General features: G+C 48.8%; 1 protein-coding gene across 25 annotated transcripts in view; it reads left to right on the top strand.

The window, feature by feature from the left end:
- The window catches only part of NFASC (neurofascin), a 181,112-nt gene that overhangs the window by 100,237 nt on the left and 63,522 nt on the right, over positions 1-17,353 (top strand). For 18 of the 25 annotated variants that reach the window (XR_005990680.1, XM_041774170.1, XM_041774163.1 and 15 more), the window contains exons 3-7: positions 7,259-7,439; positions 13,372-13,389; positions 14,183-14,288; positions 15,372-15,568; positions 16,019-16,141. Coding sequence is in view for 24 of the 25 variants with exons in the window: in XM_041774170.1 (XP_041630104.1) it covers positions 7,259-7,439; positions 13,372-13,389; positions 14,183-14,288; positions 15,372-15,568; positions 16,019-16,141 (625 nt within the window). In the remaining variant the exon portion in view is untranslated. The remainder of the gene's footprint in view (positions 1-7,258; positions 7,440-13,371; positions 13,390-14,182; positions 14,289-15,371; positions 15,569-16,018; positions 16,142-17,353) is intronic. The other 7 variants (XM_041774179.1, XM_041774161.1, XM_041774181.1 and 4 more) reach the window with 1 other exon arrangement.

Raw genomic sequence — 17,353 nt, 5'->3', positions numbered from 1 at the left:
CAGAGCAGCTAGAGTGGTCTTTGTGAACAAATTTCATAAGATACCCTACCACTTAAAACCCTGTACTAACCTCCTGACATGCTTCGAATATAATATAAATTCCTCGCGGTGGCCTTCAGAGCCCTCCATGAGTGTGCCCTTGGGTGACTTCCCCATGTGCCCTCCAGGCTCTGGCCACACTGGTTTCTTTCAGTTCTTGCACCTACCCATCTGCTTTTTGCCACCGGGTCTTTGCACAAGCAGTTCCCCTGGCCTGGGATTTTTTTCTGACCCATCTTTACAAAATTGGTTCCTCTTTGCCATTTAGATCTTGATCAAATGTCGCCTTCTCACAGAGGAGGCCTTCCTTGACCATTCACTTCTCTTTCCCACATCAACCTATTGTGGTTTCTTTTCCTTTCTTTTTTATTAATAAGCTTTATTTTTTAGAACACTTGTAGATTCATAGCAAATTAAGTGGGAGGTACAGAGATTTCCCATATACCCCTTACCTTTCCCCCCCCCAACATGCAGCCTCACTCATTATCACCATCCCCACCAGAGGGGTGCCCATGAACCAACACTGACACGTTATCATCACCCACAGTCCATGGTTGACATGAGGGCTCACTCCTAGTGGTGTCCATTCTGTGGGTTTGGACAAACGGTAATGACGTGGGTCCATCATTATAGTCTCATACAGAGTTTCACTGCCCCAAAAATTCTGTGTTCCACCTATGCATCCCCCCATCCCACCCCACTACCAACCTCTGGCAATCTCTAATCTTTTTATGGTCTTACCTTTTCCAGAATGTCACTCAGCTGGCTGACTTTCACTTAGTGATAGGCATTTAAGTTCCTCCATGCCTTTTCATGGCTTGATAGCTCATTTCTTTCTAGTGCTGAATAATGATCCATTGTGTGGATGAACTACAGTCTATGTATCTCTTCACCCGCTGAAGGACGGAGGACATCTTGGTCACTCCGCATTCTGGCGATTACAGCTGAGACAGCTCTAAACCCCTGTACGGGTTGGATTGTGTTTTCTTCATTGTGGTTATTGCTACCCGATTTTTGTTCAGCATTTATTTCCTGTCCTCCCCACTAGAAAGAAGTGTCCACAAGAGCAGAGAAACCTTGCCTCTAGAGCTTATGTATATTCTCTAAAGCAATACCTGCTGCCAGGTCTATGAAAGGAATGAATGGCCTGCTGACTGCCACCCACAAGTCCCAGGTGGGCTCTGCTCTCCGAGACTCGGAGCTGCCAGCTGAGCCATGTTTCAGCACTGCCAGTCTTTTCTCCCATCATCACAGATGTGTTGTGACCACTGGTGCAGCCCGCCCAGAACGGGGCTGCGGGAATGTGGGGGGCTCCCAATGATGACAGCTTGCTGGAGCCGTGGGCCTCTCCTCCATCTGCCAGGGACAGCTTGTGGTACCACCACCAGGGGCCCCCCAGTCTGGGGAAATAAAGCAAACCAAGATCCAGAGAGAAAGAAAAAATAGGAAAGCAGACTGATTCTGGGTGGATAATTATTACTACTTGCCGCTATTCCTAGTCACTTCCTGTATGTAACCAGGATGCTTCTTCCTTCATCCCTTTGAGGCCAGAACCTGCTCGGTGGCAATAACTAACACTGAGATTTGCACTGCACCCCACACTTTGCCAAGTGCTTTATATAGGAGATGTGCATTAAGTCATCCCAGAAGCCCTTTGGAATGTTATTGTGTGCATTTTTCAGATGACAAGACAAGGCTCTGAAGATTCAGTACTTAGCCATGATCCCCACCTTATAAGTGGGCAGCAGCTTCAGACCAGACAGTCCATGCTTTCAAACTTGACCAAGGGAGGCTGTCACGTCACGCCCAGCGGTCCCCACTGCTGACCATCACTCAACAAACATACCCACCATGGGGTGGTCTCAGACATCTTGAGTCTGAATCTCCCACAAGGCTTGCACATTTAAAGTTCAACTGAAACTTGAAAGCTTCAGTTCAGGGAGGTTGCATAAGTGAATGAAGCATCCCTGTGTAAGATCATAGGGCATTTGAATTCAAAACACGTTTGTTTTTTTTTTAAAAAAAAAAAACCTGCAGGCCTGACTTGGCCCCTGCCTGGAGGTTTGAGGGTCCAGGGACCCGTGTGTTTAAATAGCACCTAGGAGATCCTGATGAGCATCCAGTTTCCTTTCTGTGTGGGCACATTATCATCACAGCACCTGACCAAATGGTATTTGGATTCTTTATGAAACAGTGAACTCAGTACTTCACATAGCAGAACATTTCATGTGAGGGCGACTCTGTTTCTCTCTCTCTCTCTCTCTCTCTTTCTCTCTCACCTTCTCTTTTCACACAGGGATTGTGGAGTGCGGGGGGGACTTCAGATATCCAAGAATTGAATTAATCCTCTTCTCCAGTTCACAGTACACCATCAGTCCACACAATATTTCTCTTTCGGGTTTATTTATTTTTGTTCATTTCCTCACTTGCCCCCTTGCAATAGCCCTCCCTTTAATGTCCTTCGCATTCTTACAATCCACCTCTTACGTGTTTGATTTGATACAAAAGGATCTTTCAAACACATCATAGTGGTCGTGTGTGCAGGTAGAGCATTTACTATCATGGATGGTATTGTAGAATGGCTGTATTTATTAGGTTGCTCCTCCTTGCATCTCAGAGAAGTAGTTGCCTCTCTAGAACTCTCTCCCATTTGGTTCTACTTTTGCCCTCATGGAGCTAAACAGAATAATTCCACACCCTCCTCCACATTCCAAGACAGTCATCTTTGCCTCTCCTCTGCAGCCCCCATATGCCTTCTTACAGGACATGGGATGTTACTCATTCCTCCCCAGGATGCTCTGTGGTTAGATGGCATTCCCCTTGAAGGGTCATGACTATTGCAATCCCCTTGAAGGGTCATGACTATTCCACCCACCCCCTGCACCTGCATCTGGATGATGTACTCCTCTACTTCTAGTGGGAGAGGAACCTGAGATATTATGTGCCTGGGCCATACAGCAAGATAGTGTAAGAAGTAAGATTTAGTTAGAAGGGTGCATTTAACTGCTTTCAATTAGACATCCCTGCTCTTGGCCTCTTCTACCTGGTTATCAGGATAGGGAAACGGTAAGCCTCGGTGATGTGGGGGTACCTTCAGGCAGGGCATCTCCCTCCTCACTCCACGTTGGGTTCTTTGAGAACAGCACTAAAATCCCCATGCCAAGACACCAGTTGACATTCTCCTTCCTTAGATGGATGGAAAGTTCTTCAGAAGGTACTGGAAGGATTGAAAGCCATGTGCCTATCTTCCTGAGTGGACTGGGCTCAGAGATTTGAGGGTGCCTGTATCCCCAGGTAGAATAACCTGCCCTCCTCATCCTTGGCTGTTTTATCCTTATAAGCACATTGTAGACACCAGTGCTTACATTTCTTTGTTACTGAGATAAAATTGACATACCACAAAGTTAAACAATGTTAGTGGACAATTCAGTGCATTCAGTGTGTGCAACCATCACCTTGATCAAGTATTGCTTATTACACTCCAGTGAAATCCCTTTCTCACCCCAATATTATCATCACCCCAAAAGGAAACCCCCTACTCATTAAGCCATTCCCCCTTCCTCTCTGCCTCTGGTAAGCACCAATCTATGTTCTGTCTGTATGGATTTACCTGTTTTGGATCTCTGATATAAGTGAGATCCTTCTATTTGTGACTTTTGTATCTTGCTTCTCTCATTGAGCATAACCCTTATGGGCTTCATATTACATCATAGCATGTGTCAGCACTTCATTACCTTCTATGACTGAATAATATTTCACAGAATGTACATACAACCATTTTGCTTATTTATTCATCTCTTGATGGACATTTAGGCTGCTTCCACCTTCTGATTGTTGTGAATAATGCTCCAATGAACATGTGTGCATGTGTACTTGTTTGATGACTGGTTTTTAATTTTGGGGGGACCTATATCTAGAGATGGAAATATAGGGTCGTAAGATAATTGTATATAATTTTTAAAGGAAGCTATACATTTATTTTTTTTAAGTAGCAACTTTACTCTGGAACTTTCCTGCATATGGAGAGACAAGGAAAGTGAGTGAGGAGTAGGAGATCTAGGTTCTTTTCTTGGCTTTACCACTAATCATCTGAGTGACCTTGAGCAAACTATTTCCCCCTTCTGGGCTCTTGTTTCCTCATTTGAAAAGTAAGGGGATTGCATAAAGCTGTGATCTTTCAATTCTCTTTTAAGATTTTGTTGGAAAAATTGGGTTCTAGAGAGAAGAGAGAGAATTGTCAAACAGCTAAAAGTAATTATCTCTATGTGCCTTCTCTACTGTGTTTTTAAATTGTGAGTTGAAAGCACCCCCAAATAATTGGGCTTTTTTCCCTTGCCTATGTGTTTTCTAGTTAATAAATAGCTTCTGACTTCCTATTTCCATCAAGATTCCCAGAGCAAGATATCCTTTTCTTGCCCATCACTTCCTACTATTTGGCAGCTCCTGAACAAAACATGGCAGTCATGAAGCCAAGAAGCCATTCCATCCCCCACTGTCCTCCATGGGGAAATGCTGAGCCTCACCCCATACCTCTCTCAGCTAAACTAAACTGAGTCTAGTTTTTGGAGATGTCAAATCCAAGGAGAAGAGTGAGCAGACTCTTCCTGAGTCCATGTAAAGACCATCTTAAAAGGTTAGGAGAAAGAACCAAAGACCTCCTGTGATAATGTCCAGCCAGAAGATTTTCCTCCTTGGGGGATTTCTACTCTAAGCTTCTTTCAGCTGATTGATTTCCTGGCCCGAGTGCAGTGCCTAGATTGGGAGGGAAATTTTCCTCCACTAATTGGTAGCCTCCACAGCCATCCAAGTCCAAAGCATGTGTTCTTCTGAGTTGCCTGCTGGTTTTCTGGGGGAAACACAAAGTTTTTTAAAAATGTGATCCAAGTGGTTTATTTCATTCAGTCAGCTATTTATTTGCTCATTTTCATCCACCCATCACATATTTGTGAATGCTTGCTGTGTTTTCGGCAGCATATTAAATTCTAGGAATAAAAATGAGGCACCTGCCCTATGGAGTCTTCCTCTTTTAATAGGAGATATAGAACATGTAGCTTTTGGAATGAATACAAAGTGACAAGTGCTGGGGTGCCTGGGTGGCTCAGTCGGTTAAGCATCTGACTCTTGATTTCGGCTCAGGTCAGGATCTCAGGGTTGTGAGATTGAACCTCATGTCAGGCTCCAAGCTCAGCAGGGAGTCTGCTTGAGATTCTCTCTCCCTCTCCCTCTGCCCCTCACCCTGCTCATGTACTCCCTCTCTGTGTCCAAAATAAACTTTAAAACAAAAGTGATAGGTGCTATATAATGGGAGGGTGGCATAAATGGTGTTCAGGAGTACAGACAGGGTACACATGAATCATACTTGGCAAATCCTCATGAGAAGGCAGATTCAAAGCGTGTTCTAGACGGAAACTAATCTGCACAGCAGTCACAGAGCAGGACCCAAGAAGGGGTAGGTGACCAATATTGGCTGGAACACAGAACACAGAGGAACAGTGCTGGGAGGGGAGATGCAGAGAGGGCTGCCCTGGGGAGGACATCTGAAACACGTCAAAAGATTTGGCTCTCTGGCAGCTGTGAGCTAGTGAATCTGACTGGGGAGTGGCGTATTTGTATCTGTGCTTTAGAGAAGAGCAAGTCTGGTAATGGTGGAGAATGAGTCTGAGGGGTAAGAGTAGAAGTGGGGAGGGGCGCCCAGCTGTCTCGGTCAGTGGAACGTGTGATTCTTGATCTTGGGGTTGTGGAGTCAAGCCCTACATTGGGTGTAGAGATGACTTAAAAATAAAATCCTTAAAAAAAAAAAAGAGTAGAAATGAGAAGAGCACTCAGGAAGCTGTTGTGGTCACTGTCGTGAAACAGTGATGACCAGAACCAAGGTAGAAGCTGTGGGAAAGAAGGTAAGTGGATGGAGTCCAGAAATATACGTGAGGCGGGAGGTGGGGAAGGCTGCTGTTGGACCCGGCTTCCAGGAAGGAAACTGCTGAAATCGGAATCTGAATCCTTTAGCTTGACCCATGTCCTGGCCCAGAGGAGGTGCTTCATCTTCCAGGTCTTAAGCAGAGTAACCTTGTCTCCCAGGAGCCAGCGCTGGAGCCGTGCTCCTTTCACCAGTAGGAAATGGATAGATGGGAGATGGTGGTGGGGTACAGGTAAGAGAATAATTCTGGAAGAACCTTCTGCTGCCATCTTCATTGACTGTTCCCCATGGCGGAACAGCAGACTACACCCAGTTTGAAGACAGACCCTATGGCACTCTTAAAGCACTATACCTCACACCATCCCTGGGCCACTCTTCCTTTTTCAAGTAGAATGAACACACAGTGTTGTATTCATTTCAGGTGTACGATATAGTGATTCAGCAATTCTATACATTACTCAGTGCTAATGGGAATAAGTGTACTCTTAATTCATTAATCGATTTCACTCACCCCACACCACCTTCCTTAGGCCATTCTGTCTCAGGAGGAGGAGAAAAGGGTTTATCTCTTAAAGACTCATTCCAGGCCCCTTGGACAGTCATTTTTAATCATTCCCCTCGTAGGGCCTGAAATGACTTGTTATGCTTAAAGATGTGAACATTGGGCTGTCATAATATTCCTCATTCTACCAATCCTCTGGAATCCCCTTCTTCTGGGTCGTAATCTCAGCATTGCCATTATCTCTAAAGGAACAACATCAGGGACCGCCATATCTTTGCTGCACAAAATATCTGCAGAAATCCATTAAAAAAGAAGTCCTCTGAGCAACCAGATTTCACCTAACTCCACCCAACACATAGGGGGTCAGAGAAGCTCTGAGATTGGTGTATTTCTTACTGCCCAGTGCATGCAGGTGTTGGACCTGTGAGACAGTGTTTGTTTTCGTGATTCTTACATGTAGAGTTGCCCTTCCTTCTACAACAGTGATTCTTAACTGGGCATGGTTTTGTCTTCCAGGGGACAGTTGGCAATGTCTATAGATATTTTTGATTGGGGACAGGAATGGGCTTTACTGGCATCCAGTGGATAGAGGCCAGGGATGCTGGTAAGCATCCTGCAATACCCAAGATCATTCCCCAAACAAAGTATTGTGGGTCCCAAATGTCAATAGTACAAGGTTAAGAAACCCTATTTCAGAACATGGGTCTGTGACCAAACCCTTGAGTTCTTCAGGCCCTGTAGGATTGCTAGAAGAAACCACAAGTTCAAGAAAAACTCACTTGGCATTATATTTCTTTCCACAGCTGAGCTCTGTCCAGGAGGCCCAGTTAGAGCGGCTGGAGGCAGCAAGACCCGGCAGGCTGGGGAGCGGGGAACGGGGCCCAGTGCTGAGGATGGCCAGGCAACCGCCGCCGCCCTCGGTCCATGCAGCCATCCTGCTCTGCCTCCTCAGCCTCAGTGGGGCCATCGAGATTCCCATGGATCGTGAGTCCTGCTCCATCTCCTTCTTTGATTCTCCTGATTTGGGGCAGAGGAGCTGGAGGGAAGGGATGGTCAGGGGGAAGTTAAGACCAGCTTTCGAAGAGGCAGAGAGAGGAGAAGCAGTGGATTCTGGATGCAGAGCTGGGTTTCCCTCCAAAGAATTGACGCAAGCAGGCTTATGTTTGGGAATGTGAGTCTAATTGTGTAGCATGATCTCTGAGGACTCTGGCCGAGCCTATACTTGGGCTGCCGGGAGCCTGCTGAGCAGAATTTTCAGGTCTGTGTGTCACTCAGGAGTTCTTGTCTCCACTCTACTCCCACGGCCTTCTGTGGTCTTGACCTGTCCATCAAAGTGGAGCTTCCAAGGACCAAGTGTAGTGGACATTTATTTGCCTTTCTAATATCCGAGCTGGACCCTTAGGCCGTCCTGGCTGGACTGACTGACTAATCAGGGCAGATGGCCTAGGGAGGGTTGGGAAAGGAATTATTTTGCAGAAGACTGGGGCTAAATGAAACATTAAAATAGAGCTCTGTTATAATGCTGCTGTGGGAAAACCAGAAGGCGCTGCTTCCTTCTGTCTCTTTTCACCTCTCCCATGGCAAAGTTGGAAAGTAAAATCCATGGCATTCTGTTTCCCAAGGTGGCGGCATTACTTGGCCGTCAGAATCGTCAAGTAAGGGGCTTAGGGTGCTGATCCTACAGCCACGTCTCTAGCAGCCATATCCATTGTTACATTCATAAGTGGCCCATTGACTGGCAGCTATGCTCCTTGGCCCTGCATTTAGATGTGTTCCACCTGTGCCACAATTATGGCACTTCCATCAGAATGTCTTGGCATTCCAGTGCTCTGATGTGAGCATACCACCTTGTCCCCTGTTTTCTGCTTCCAGAAATAGATGGGACCAACATGATGCCAACCCTGACTTGGGCTCTGTCCAGGTGACAGATGTCTGGGGAGGGTTGAGAGAGTGATACAGCCTCCAAGGAGTGCCCACTGAGCTCTCCAAAGCCAGGCCCTGGGGCCTGGAGTTAGCACAGCTTGGAGAAGAGTTGCACATACTTCAGCACCCTCCCACCCAATCCTACCAATAATAGCTGCCCAGAGGAGTGGGCACTTCTGGGTAAGAGAAGACCAGCAGAAACTATAAGTTGGACCCAGAAGCAAAGGACAAGGCCCCTGCTGCCCTCCTAATAACCCAAGTGTGTGTGTGTGTGTGTGTGTGTGTGTGTGTGTGTGTGTGCGCGTGCATGTGTGTATGTATTCGGGGTGGGGGGTGTCATGGAAGGAACTGTTCCCTTGGAGACCATCTGTACTGCTAACTCAAGGTAGAGAGAAGGCCATGCCCCTGGAGAGGAGAGGGGCGCAGAGGAGATTGAGTTATCAAGGAAGTGGTGAAGGCTCATTTCTGCTGTTTCTCCTCACTCATTCACCTGCCACTTTGATCCCTGGGGCTAGTGGGTGAGGGGTTCCTCCAAGATGAACTTATAAATAGATGGCTTTGACATCTATATTGGGAATCTGAATTTCTAAAGCTCTACTGGAGCCGTGGGCAGGTGACCCAGCAGTGGATGTCTCCAAAGTACCGTGTGTGGGGCAGAGAGCTGCAAGTGCCCTGACCTTCCCACATCCATCTCTCTGTCTCCTCAGTGTCCATGAGGAGCGTCCCCACTTCTGGAATTGTATTCAAGGAAGCACAGATCTTCCTTGCTCTGAGTCACACAGTGAATGGGTGCTGGATTCATGAATAGAGCCCAGGTCTCTTGCCCTCCCATGAGGTTGGCATTCAGCACAACTCACCCCTACCTCTGGTAATCCCACCTTCTTTCAGTTCTTGGATCTCACCAGAGTAGTAGCTTCCATGCACCCTGCCGAGAGCTAAGTGCTTTCTAAGAGCCTTCTCTGATTCTCACAGCTCATCCTTTGGGGATAGGTTAGAAAACTAAGGAGCCGTTCTCTCCAGCTCATACATAGCAGGGCCAGCACCTCTCTGAATGAGGATGTGAATCCTTTTGTAACACCATGCCTGGTACCCCAGCTGTGTCACAGCAGGAAACTCACAATACCTTCCGGGAGCAAGTGTGCCTCCTGCACACTGGACCTCCCAGTGGCTGCAGGCACAGCGGCTATGGTGACATCTCCAGAATGAGTCTACTCAAGCTGAATGCAAGGTGAGAAAAGGCCAGCCAGCCCTTCAGAGGGGACCCAGTTGCCCCAGGAAGAGCTCCTGTTTAGCCAGGTTTTCCTCTCCTGCTGGGCCAAGCATGACAGACACCCCAGCCCAAGATACCTGAGCCCAATCCTTCCCTCTTACCCTGGGCTGAGGCCCAGTGGGATGGGCTGGGGAAAGATCACACATTCTTTTTCCTCCTCCCCCCGCCAGAGTATTTATTGATATACAACATATGTAAGTTTAAGGTATACAACTTGATGATTTGCTACGTGTATGTATTATGAAATGATTGTCCCATGGGTTAGTTTATACAACCATCCCCTCACCTTATTACCTTTTGTGTGCATGTGTAGTGATAACTTTGAAGAGCTACTCTCGAAACAACTCCCAGGTACATAATATGTACACTCAGCCCCTGGAACATATCCATCTTATAGCTGGAGATTTGTACCCCTTGACCAGCATCTCTCCACTTCTCCCACCCTTGGCTCCTGACAACTACCATTCTATTCTGTTTCTTTGAATTTGACTTTTTTTAGATTCTACATATACTGAACAAATGCCAGATCTTTCTCTGACTTAAGGTCCTCAAGGCCTATCCATGTTGTCACAAAAGGCAAGGGAGATACCTGCAGCCTCTGATTACTGTGGCATCATTCACAATAGCCCAGATGTGGGGCAAGTGAAGATCAGGGCTCCGAACTTTCTCTGTGTGTGGCCTGGGAGTGGCTAAGGAGACTCAAACAGGAGGTGGCCCTCTCAGGTATGCCCTTCCGCTCGCTTGCCCCTTTGGGGGACAGTATCTGTACCGTGAGGACCCGATATTGCTTCTACTCTGGGGCGTTTGGGCCCAGCAGGCTTCCTGGAACAGCCCGGGGCTGCGACACAATCCCTCATTGAAGCACCGGCCTCCAGCCCCTGCTGCTCTGCCAACAGAGTCACACGCACCCACCTCCCCCCTCACCAGCCCCAAGGAGAACAGCGTGACCTTTGAAGAAAGCAAAGGGTCGCCTCATCAACAAGAGTGGGTTTGCCAAAAAGTGAGTCTGCTGGCAGCTCACCCCTCCGTTCTCCTCCCCACATCAAGGGACTTGGCATATTTCTCCTAGGAACTCACAGAGGATACAATGAGGTGGGAGAAACATTTTCTCCTTACTGTCGTCCCAAATAGTGCTGCAAAATGACCTCAGCACATATCACACACGCGCACACTTGCACGTGCACACACACGCATTGACACACACTGCATCCTCCAGGAATTGATGCCAGGGCATGTAGATACCAGCCAGGGAAGGAGAAGAAGTGCAAGGATAAAGAAACCTTGCAGGCCAGCAGGCTTCTGCTTTACCCCCTGCAGAGCTTGTTGGGAGATTTCCCCTCCCCCTCGTAAGCCAAAAGAGCAAACTCATTTTCCACTTGACAGTTACCAGTAAGTTTTGTAGATGGAGAGAAGGGCAGGTGGCATGACATGAGGTCTGAGGGTGAGGATCACAGGACTATGTACGTTGTCCTTATCCCCAGGCAGCCGGTCCTCCCTGTCCTCTCCCTGTGCTGGCTTGTCTTCTGGGTTGGTTCTGTCTCTGTAATAAATTCCTTGGTGGCATATGGTGGTTGCAGATGTCATTACCTCTCAAGAGGCCCCTGGCCTGCGGACAGCATCCAGCCTCTCCCCTACTCACTTTTGTCAGAATATCAAGGAGAAGAGAGCGCTGGGGCCCCACCTGACCAACCCACGTCTCTGGCCAAGGATGGATTTGCAAAAAGAGCTTTGGATCAGACTACAGGAGAGCTGGTTTCTCATTCCAGTTCTGCAGCAAATTTCCTATGTGACCTTAACCGAGTGGCTTCCCTTCTAAGAATCTGAGATTCCCTGGATAATGCCTAGGGCTTTTTCCATTGAGCCAGCCCTTGATTTTATAAAAGAGAGGCTTGAACGCCATGTGGGCCAAGCAGAGCCTCTGCCAGGGCAAGGACAGAGCCCTCCACTGTGTGTGGAGACCGAAGAGACATCAACTGTGTCTTGAGATGAAGAAACTGCTGGCCTGGTGGTCAAAAGGAGTAGATCCAGTGTCCACCCTACTTACCTGGAAATGGCCCCTTCTCCCCACCTGTCCTACATGCCTCACCATACTGGCTTTCCAGAATTGCCTTTCTTGGGCCCCTGGTAGGAAACTCTTATATGGATGAAGATGCCACCATGGGGAGCTCCAGGGAGCATGTGTTTAAAAACCACAGGTTTCTGCTTTTCCCCAGGACTTGTCATTTCTTTCTATTTCCTGCCATGGCTGTACCCAGGCAAATGGTAAAGCAGATAAAATTTCACTTCAATGCCCCAGCAGGCCACACAACCCTGGCCCATGTGAAAGAATTATTCTGAACCCTTTCATGGATCTTTCTCAAGACTTTCGCTTACTGACAGTGTGTATAGCAGGGCACTCATTCTTGCCCCAGTCAGGCTTTCCTCTTTAATGTCTGTCTTCTCTCTCATGACTCTTGTGGCACTTGGGTCCTGCCTTCACTCTGCCTTCTCCACGGTGTCCCCTTTCTGGGCCCCTAAACCACTCTTCTTGCGGTGGCTGGGTCAGAAAGTGTCGAGGTCACCTTGGCTCACCAGCAGCCTCAGCTTCCCAGAAAGCAGCCACTTCGAACAAATCAGCCCGCAACACCAACACTTATCTGACATCTGCACTTGGTGTGAAATAAGATGGGCGTATTACCTCATTCTAGAATCATAAAGAAAAGGCCTCTTACAAAGTGGCAGAAACACATGTTCTCTTTTCTGCAAATTTTAACCAGGACCTTCTCCCCCAGAAAGTATATCACCGTTGAAAGTGTTGCTGTTTGAAGCGTGGTACCCAGTTCACCAGTGTCAACACCACTTGGCTGCTTGTCGAAATGTAGGATCTGCTCAGTCAGAACGTGCATTTTAACCAGACCCAGCTTCCCTCCCCTCCCCCACCAGCTGATTTATATTCTTGTCAGAGTTTGAGAAGCCCAACCTCAAACATGCACATATCTGTACACAGGCATGAGCACGTCTCAGACGAGGGCTAGGGAAGATTTGGGCTACCTACCTCTTTATCCCTTCTGTAAAAAGCACAGAAAAGAGTGGTGGACTCCGCTTCATCCCTGTAGTTGTTTGGAAGAAGGATTTCCATAGGGCAATGTACTTCTGCCATGAGCAGGGCGACAGTGATTCATCGATCTCTAGAATTTTCTGATGGATAGGCAGGAAGGTGCTTGCATGTGTGACAGAGAAGAAGGTACAGAGGGAGGAATGAAGCCTGTGGGCCCTTGAGGCTTTGCCCTGGAGCCCTGGTTCAGATCAGCTGCTGCCCAGACTTCTCAGCCCCACACGCCGCGGGCCAGGAAGCCAGCTTTCCTCAGTGGCATCTAGACAGGATAGGCAATGTCTTCAGAGCCCGGCCTCTTTTAAGCAGGTCTGTCACTTGCAATATTTGGACTTCCATGGTGACAACATTTGGTCAGAGGCTGGTCTTTCTGCTCAGCTGTATGGTTTGCGCTCCCTGTGGAGGTGCTCTCCACACAGGGCTCCCTGGGTCTGTCCACACCTCCGTGTGGCTGTCCCACCGAGCTCTACAGACGGGAGCAGAGAGCTCTGGCGCTGCGCCCGGCCCAGGCCGACCTCCGTGCTCCCTGCAGGCTGGGGCGTGAGCAACCCGCGGCAGGTGGTCACATGCGATAACCTATAACCGATGTCTTCTTCTCTCCCCTCACAATGCTAACCCATCGGAACTAACAGCAAGCATTCAGAATGAGCGTAAGTCCCCTCTGCCCAGCACCTCTCTGCTCTTGAGCCTCTGGGAGGTAGGAAGCCCGCAAGAAGCAGGGGAGAAGGCCAAGTGAGGATTTACGGCTGGCGGGCTGGCTGGGGGGGGCGGGGGGCGGGGGGGCGTGTTTCTCCATCACTCCACCCTGCCTGCTGGGGCTTTTTGACACCAGAGTCCCTGTAGTGCGGCCCCTGCCACACAGGAAGGGAAGGGGCTCACCCAGGGCATCCCATTGCTGGAAAAGGCAGAGGGGTAAGTTGTACAAAGAGCTGCTGCTCTCTATCCCCTGCTGGCTGGCATAGGAGCGCCATGAGGAGCACTGGGGGTGGACACCAGGAGTGAGAGGAGCTAGCAGACAAGTGCCCAGGAACTGAAGCCTCTGAGCTCCAGCCTCACCACAGTCTGGCCATGAACCATCATGGCCACTGTGCTCTGGAAAGCTAGCTGCTTTATGTTCCTTTGTTCATTCAGCAAATATATGTCAAGAAGTCTCATGCAAAAAGCATTGTCTGAGTGTTGAGATATAAGAATAGGTAAAACAGAAGTGTCTCATAGGAATGCTGTGAGGTCTTAAAGGGATTTTTCTTATGCTCAGTCCTTGATGTGACCCCCCTTTCCTGCGGTCCTGTTTAAAGAGCTGGGTCCCTGGAATGGGGCACTGCCCACCCCCTGCTTGCCTGCTTGTCATGTGGCTCCCGAAGCTCTTATTTTCAGCCATTCCCCAAGCCAGGGCCCCAGGCAGGTCCCCAAAGCCCTGACCACCCCCTGTCTGTGCTCTTACAGTATCCCAGCCCCCAACCATCACCAAGCAGTCAGTGAAGGACCACATCGTGGATCCCCGTGATAACATCCTGATTGAGTGTGAAGCAAAGGGGAACCCTGCCCCCAGGTGAGTGCGCTGGCAGGTCAATCCAAGGGCCACACACACACACACACACACAAACAAAGAGGAATTGAAACCACACTCTTGCCTTGGCCCTGATGATGATTGAAGAAGCTGAAAAATTCAGAGCAGAGATGACAGGACCCCATGCAGGATGTTTGTCAGGAGAAACCAGGGAGGGCAGGACCTCGAGTGTATGGCAGCCTTCTTCCGCCACATCCCCTGCCCGGTTTGCAGGAGCCCGAGCACAAACAGGGCCTCTCTCACCCAAGGTGGAAGAAGCAGGGCCACCCGGAGAGGTGAGGCCTTCTGAAGTTTGGTCTTCCCATCATCTTCTCTCTGCAGGGACAATGATTCTGTGACCCTGAGCAGCCACTACTGTCCTTGTCACCTTTTAAGCTTATATCCTGGGTGGCTGCAGATGCACATGCCCACCCCCAGAAGCATAGGGAGAGTCTAGTGTCTTCACCTCTGGGATCAGTTTTATGAAGGCTATGGGTCCCTTCAAAGCTGCCCCTCCTGGGCTATAATGTGTGGCCCTGCTTTAGACTCTGCACCAACTGAGCGGGGCACAGATACCCAGGGCCATTATTGGGCTTTGGTTTTAGAGTCGGTTATCAAACAAGGAGACAGGAGAAGCAGAGTTAGCTACCTAATGTGCTTGGCTTGGGTCAAATATGAATTCAGGTTTGCATTCGTAATCGGAGGTTGGGATGTCCTGGGGTGGAAGCATCTGCTGACTCTGGATTTTAAAAAAAATCAAAGTCCCTGCCCACTCCTGCAAAGAGCATAATCCCCCAGTGGCAACCTGGGTATCTATCGCTGACAGCCGTACCCAGCCTTGGCTGGTTAGAAGCACTAATGTCAGGAACCTGTCCCCAGAGATTCACTTGGCTGTTACCTGGGACTGCATTTTATCAGGCTTCCCAGCCTGTTCTGCCACTTAACCAAGGTGGGGACGCACTAGTGTGGAGGTGTGATTACGGGACCAGGTCAAGGACCAGGTCCCTGAGGTTCTCCCTGGAGCCCAGCACCCACCTGTTTCCTCTTCATTGCCCCTACTGCTCTCTCCACCCCCTCTGTCCACAGCTTCCACTGGACTCGAAACAGCAGGTTCTTCAACATTGCCAAGGACCCCCGGGTGTCAATGAGGAGAAAGTCTGGGACCCTGGTGATCGACTTCCGTAGTGGTGGGCGGCCCGAAGAATATGAAGGGGAATACCAGTGCTTCGCCCGCAACAAATTTGGCACGGCCCTGTCCAATAGGATCCGCCTGCAGGTGTCCAGTGAGTAGCATGGGGTGGGACTGGTATGCCTTGCTCCCGAGTGAATGGTGGGGTGGGGAGCATAAAGGATCATTCTAGAAGGGCCACCCTTGGCCAGTTGGTGCCTTGGCACCCTGCATGTCCTACTTGCTGTTCTACCTCTGAGCAGGAGCACACCTCTCACTACTCAGAAAGATTCCTTAGAAAGGAGGCTTCCAAAGCAGAGTCTCAACCTCACCAGCACTCTGGACACGAGCGGAGAAGACGGAGAGGAGCTTTTGGAGAGAGCTTCTATAGACAGAATGCCTCTCCTCTCTTGCTGCACCTCGCCTAGACTCACAGGCCCTCTCTTCTCCCTCGTTCTCCCATTTGCCCTTCTGCTTCCTCCTTATATGCCTGCCTTGAACCGTGCTCCTTACCCTGCCCCAGCCATCACCTTCATTTCATGCTCCTCTGTCTGATTCTCCCCAGAGTCTCCCCTGTGGCCCAAGGAGAATCTAGACCCAGTCGTGGTTCAAGAAGGTGCTCCCTTGACACTCCAGTGCAACCCTCCACCCGGACTTCCATCCCCGGTCATCTTCTGGATGAGCAGCTGTAAGTCTTGGGGGCCTGGTGTTTGGTTTCTACTTTCATCTTAGGGAGTTGGTTGGGTGTGTTAAATAGGAGGGGTTTGCCCAAGGTTGGAAGACCTTGACACATGAGAAGCAGGTGTAGGGGCCATGTGGCTGAGAACACATCGAAGCTGCTCGGGCTCCTTTCCCAACCCAGCAGCTGTTGGCTGTGTGATCAAAAGCAAGTTGCTTAACATCTCCGGGGGCCTCAGTTTGCTCTTATAACAGAACCAGATGCTCAGTAAGTGCTCAGTAATATTTGTGATAATGAAGAGGAAGAGCAAGAGAAAAGGAAAGGAGGAGGAAGAGGAGAAACTGTTTGTCAACAGGCCAATTAAAGGTGGGTTGACAGCAATTGCACTGCTGGGGATTTACCCCAAAGATACAGATGCAATGAAACACCGGGACACCTGCACCCCAATGTTTATAGCAGCAATGTCCACAATAGCCAAACTGTGGAAGGAGCCTCGGTGTCCATAGAAAGATGAATGGATAAAGAAGATGTGGTCTATGTATACAATGGAATATTACTCAGCCATTAGAAAGGACAAATACCCACCATTTGCTTCGATGTGGATGGAACTGGAGGGTATTATGCTGAGTGAAATGAGTCAATCGGAGAAGGACAAACATTATATGGTCTCATTCATTTGGGGAATATAATTAATAGTAAAAGAGAATAAAGGGGAAAGGAGAAAAAATAAATGGGAAATATCAGAAAGGGAGACAAAACATGGAAGACTCCTAACTCTGGGAAACAAACTAGGGGTGATGGAAGGGGAGGAGGGCAGGGGGTGGGGGTGACTGGGTGGTGGGCACCGAGGTGGGCACTTGATGGGATGAGCACTGGGTGTTATTCTGTATGTTGGCAAATTGAACACCAATAAAAAAATAAATTTATTATTAAAAAAAAAGGGGGGTTGGCACCAAGCCTCCTTTCAATCTCTGATCAGTGTGAATTTGCTAAGTGCTGCCCTCATAGGACAGAGGGAGCTATAGGAATGAAACCTTTGATAAAGAAGAGATGGAGAGACAGGATGTTTGCAGCCAGCGGACAGAGTATCATCACTGAGAGCTTATCCTGTTTCATTTTGGATGGAGACTCATTTAACCACTCAGGACCTCAGTTTCTTCCCATGTTCAATCAGAATAAGTGGGGGTGTGTTATAAAGGTACCTGGAGCATTGCCAGCTGT

Source organism: Vulpes lagopus, chromosome 11, assembly GCF_018345385.1.
Source record: "Vulpes lagopus strain Blue_001 chromosome 11, ASM1834538v1, whole genome shotgun sequence".
Classification (NCBI taxonomy): Eukaryota; Metazoa; Chordata; class Mammalia; order Carnivora; family Canidae; genus Vulpes; species Vulpes lagopus.
The sequence above is the reverse complement of the archived record's forward strand: the minus strand, read 5'-3'. Positions and strand labels throughout refer to the sequence as shown.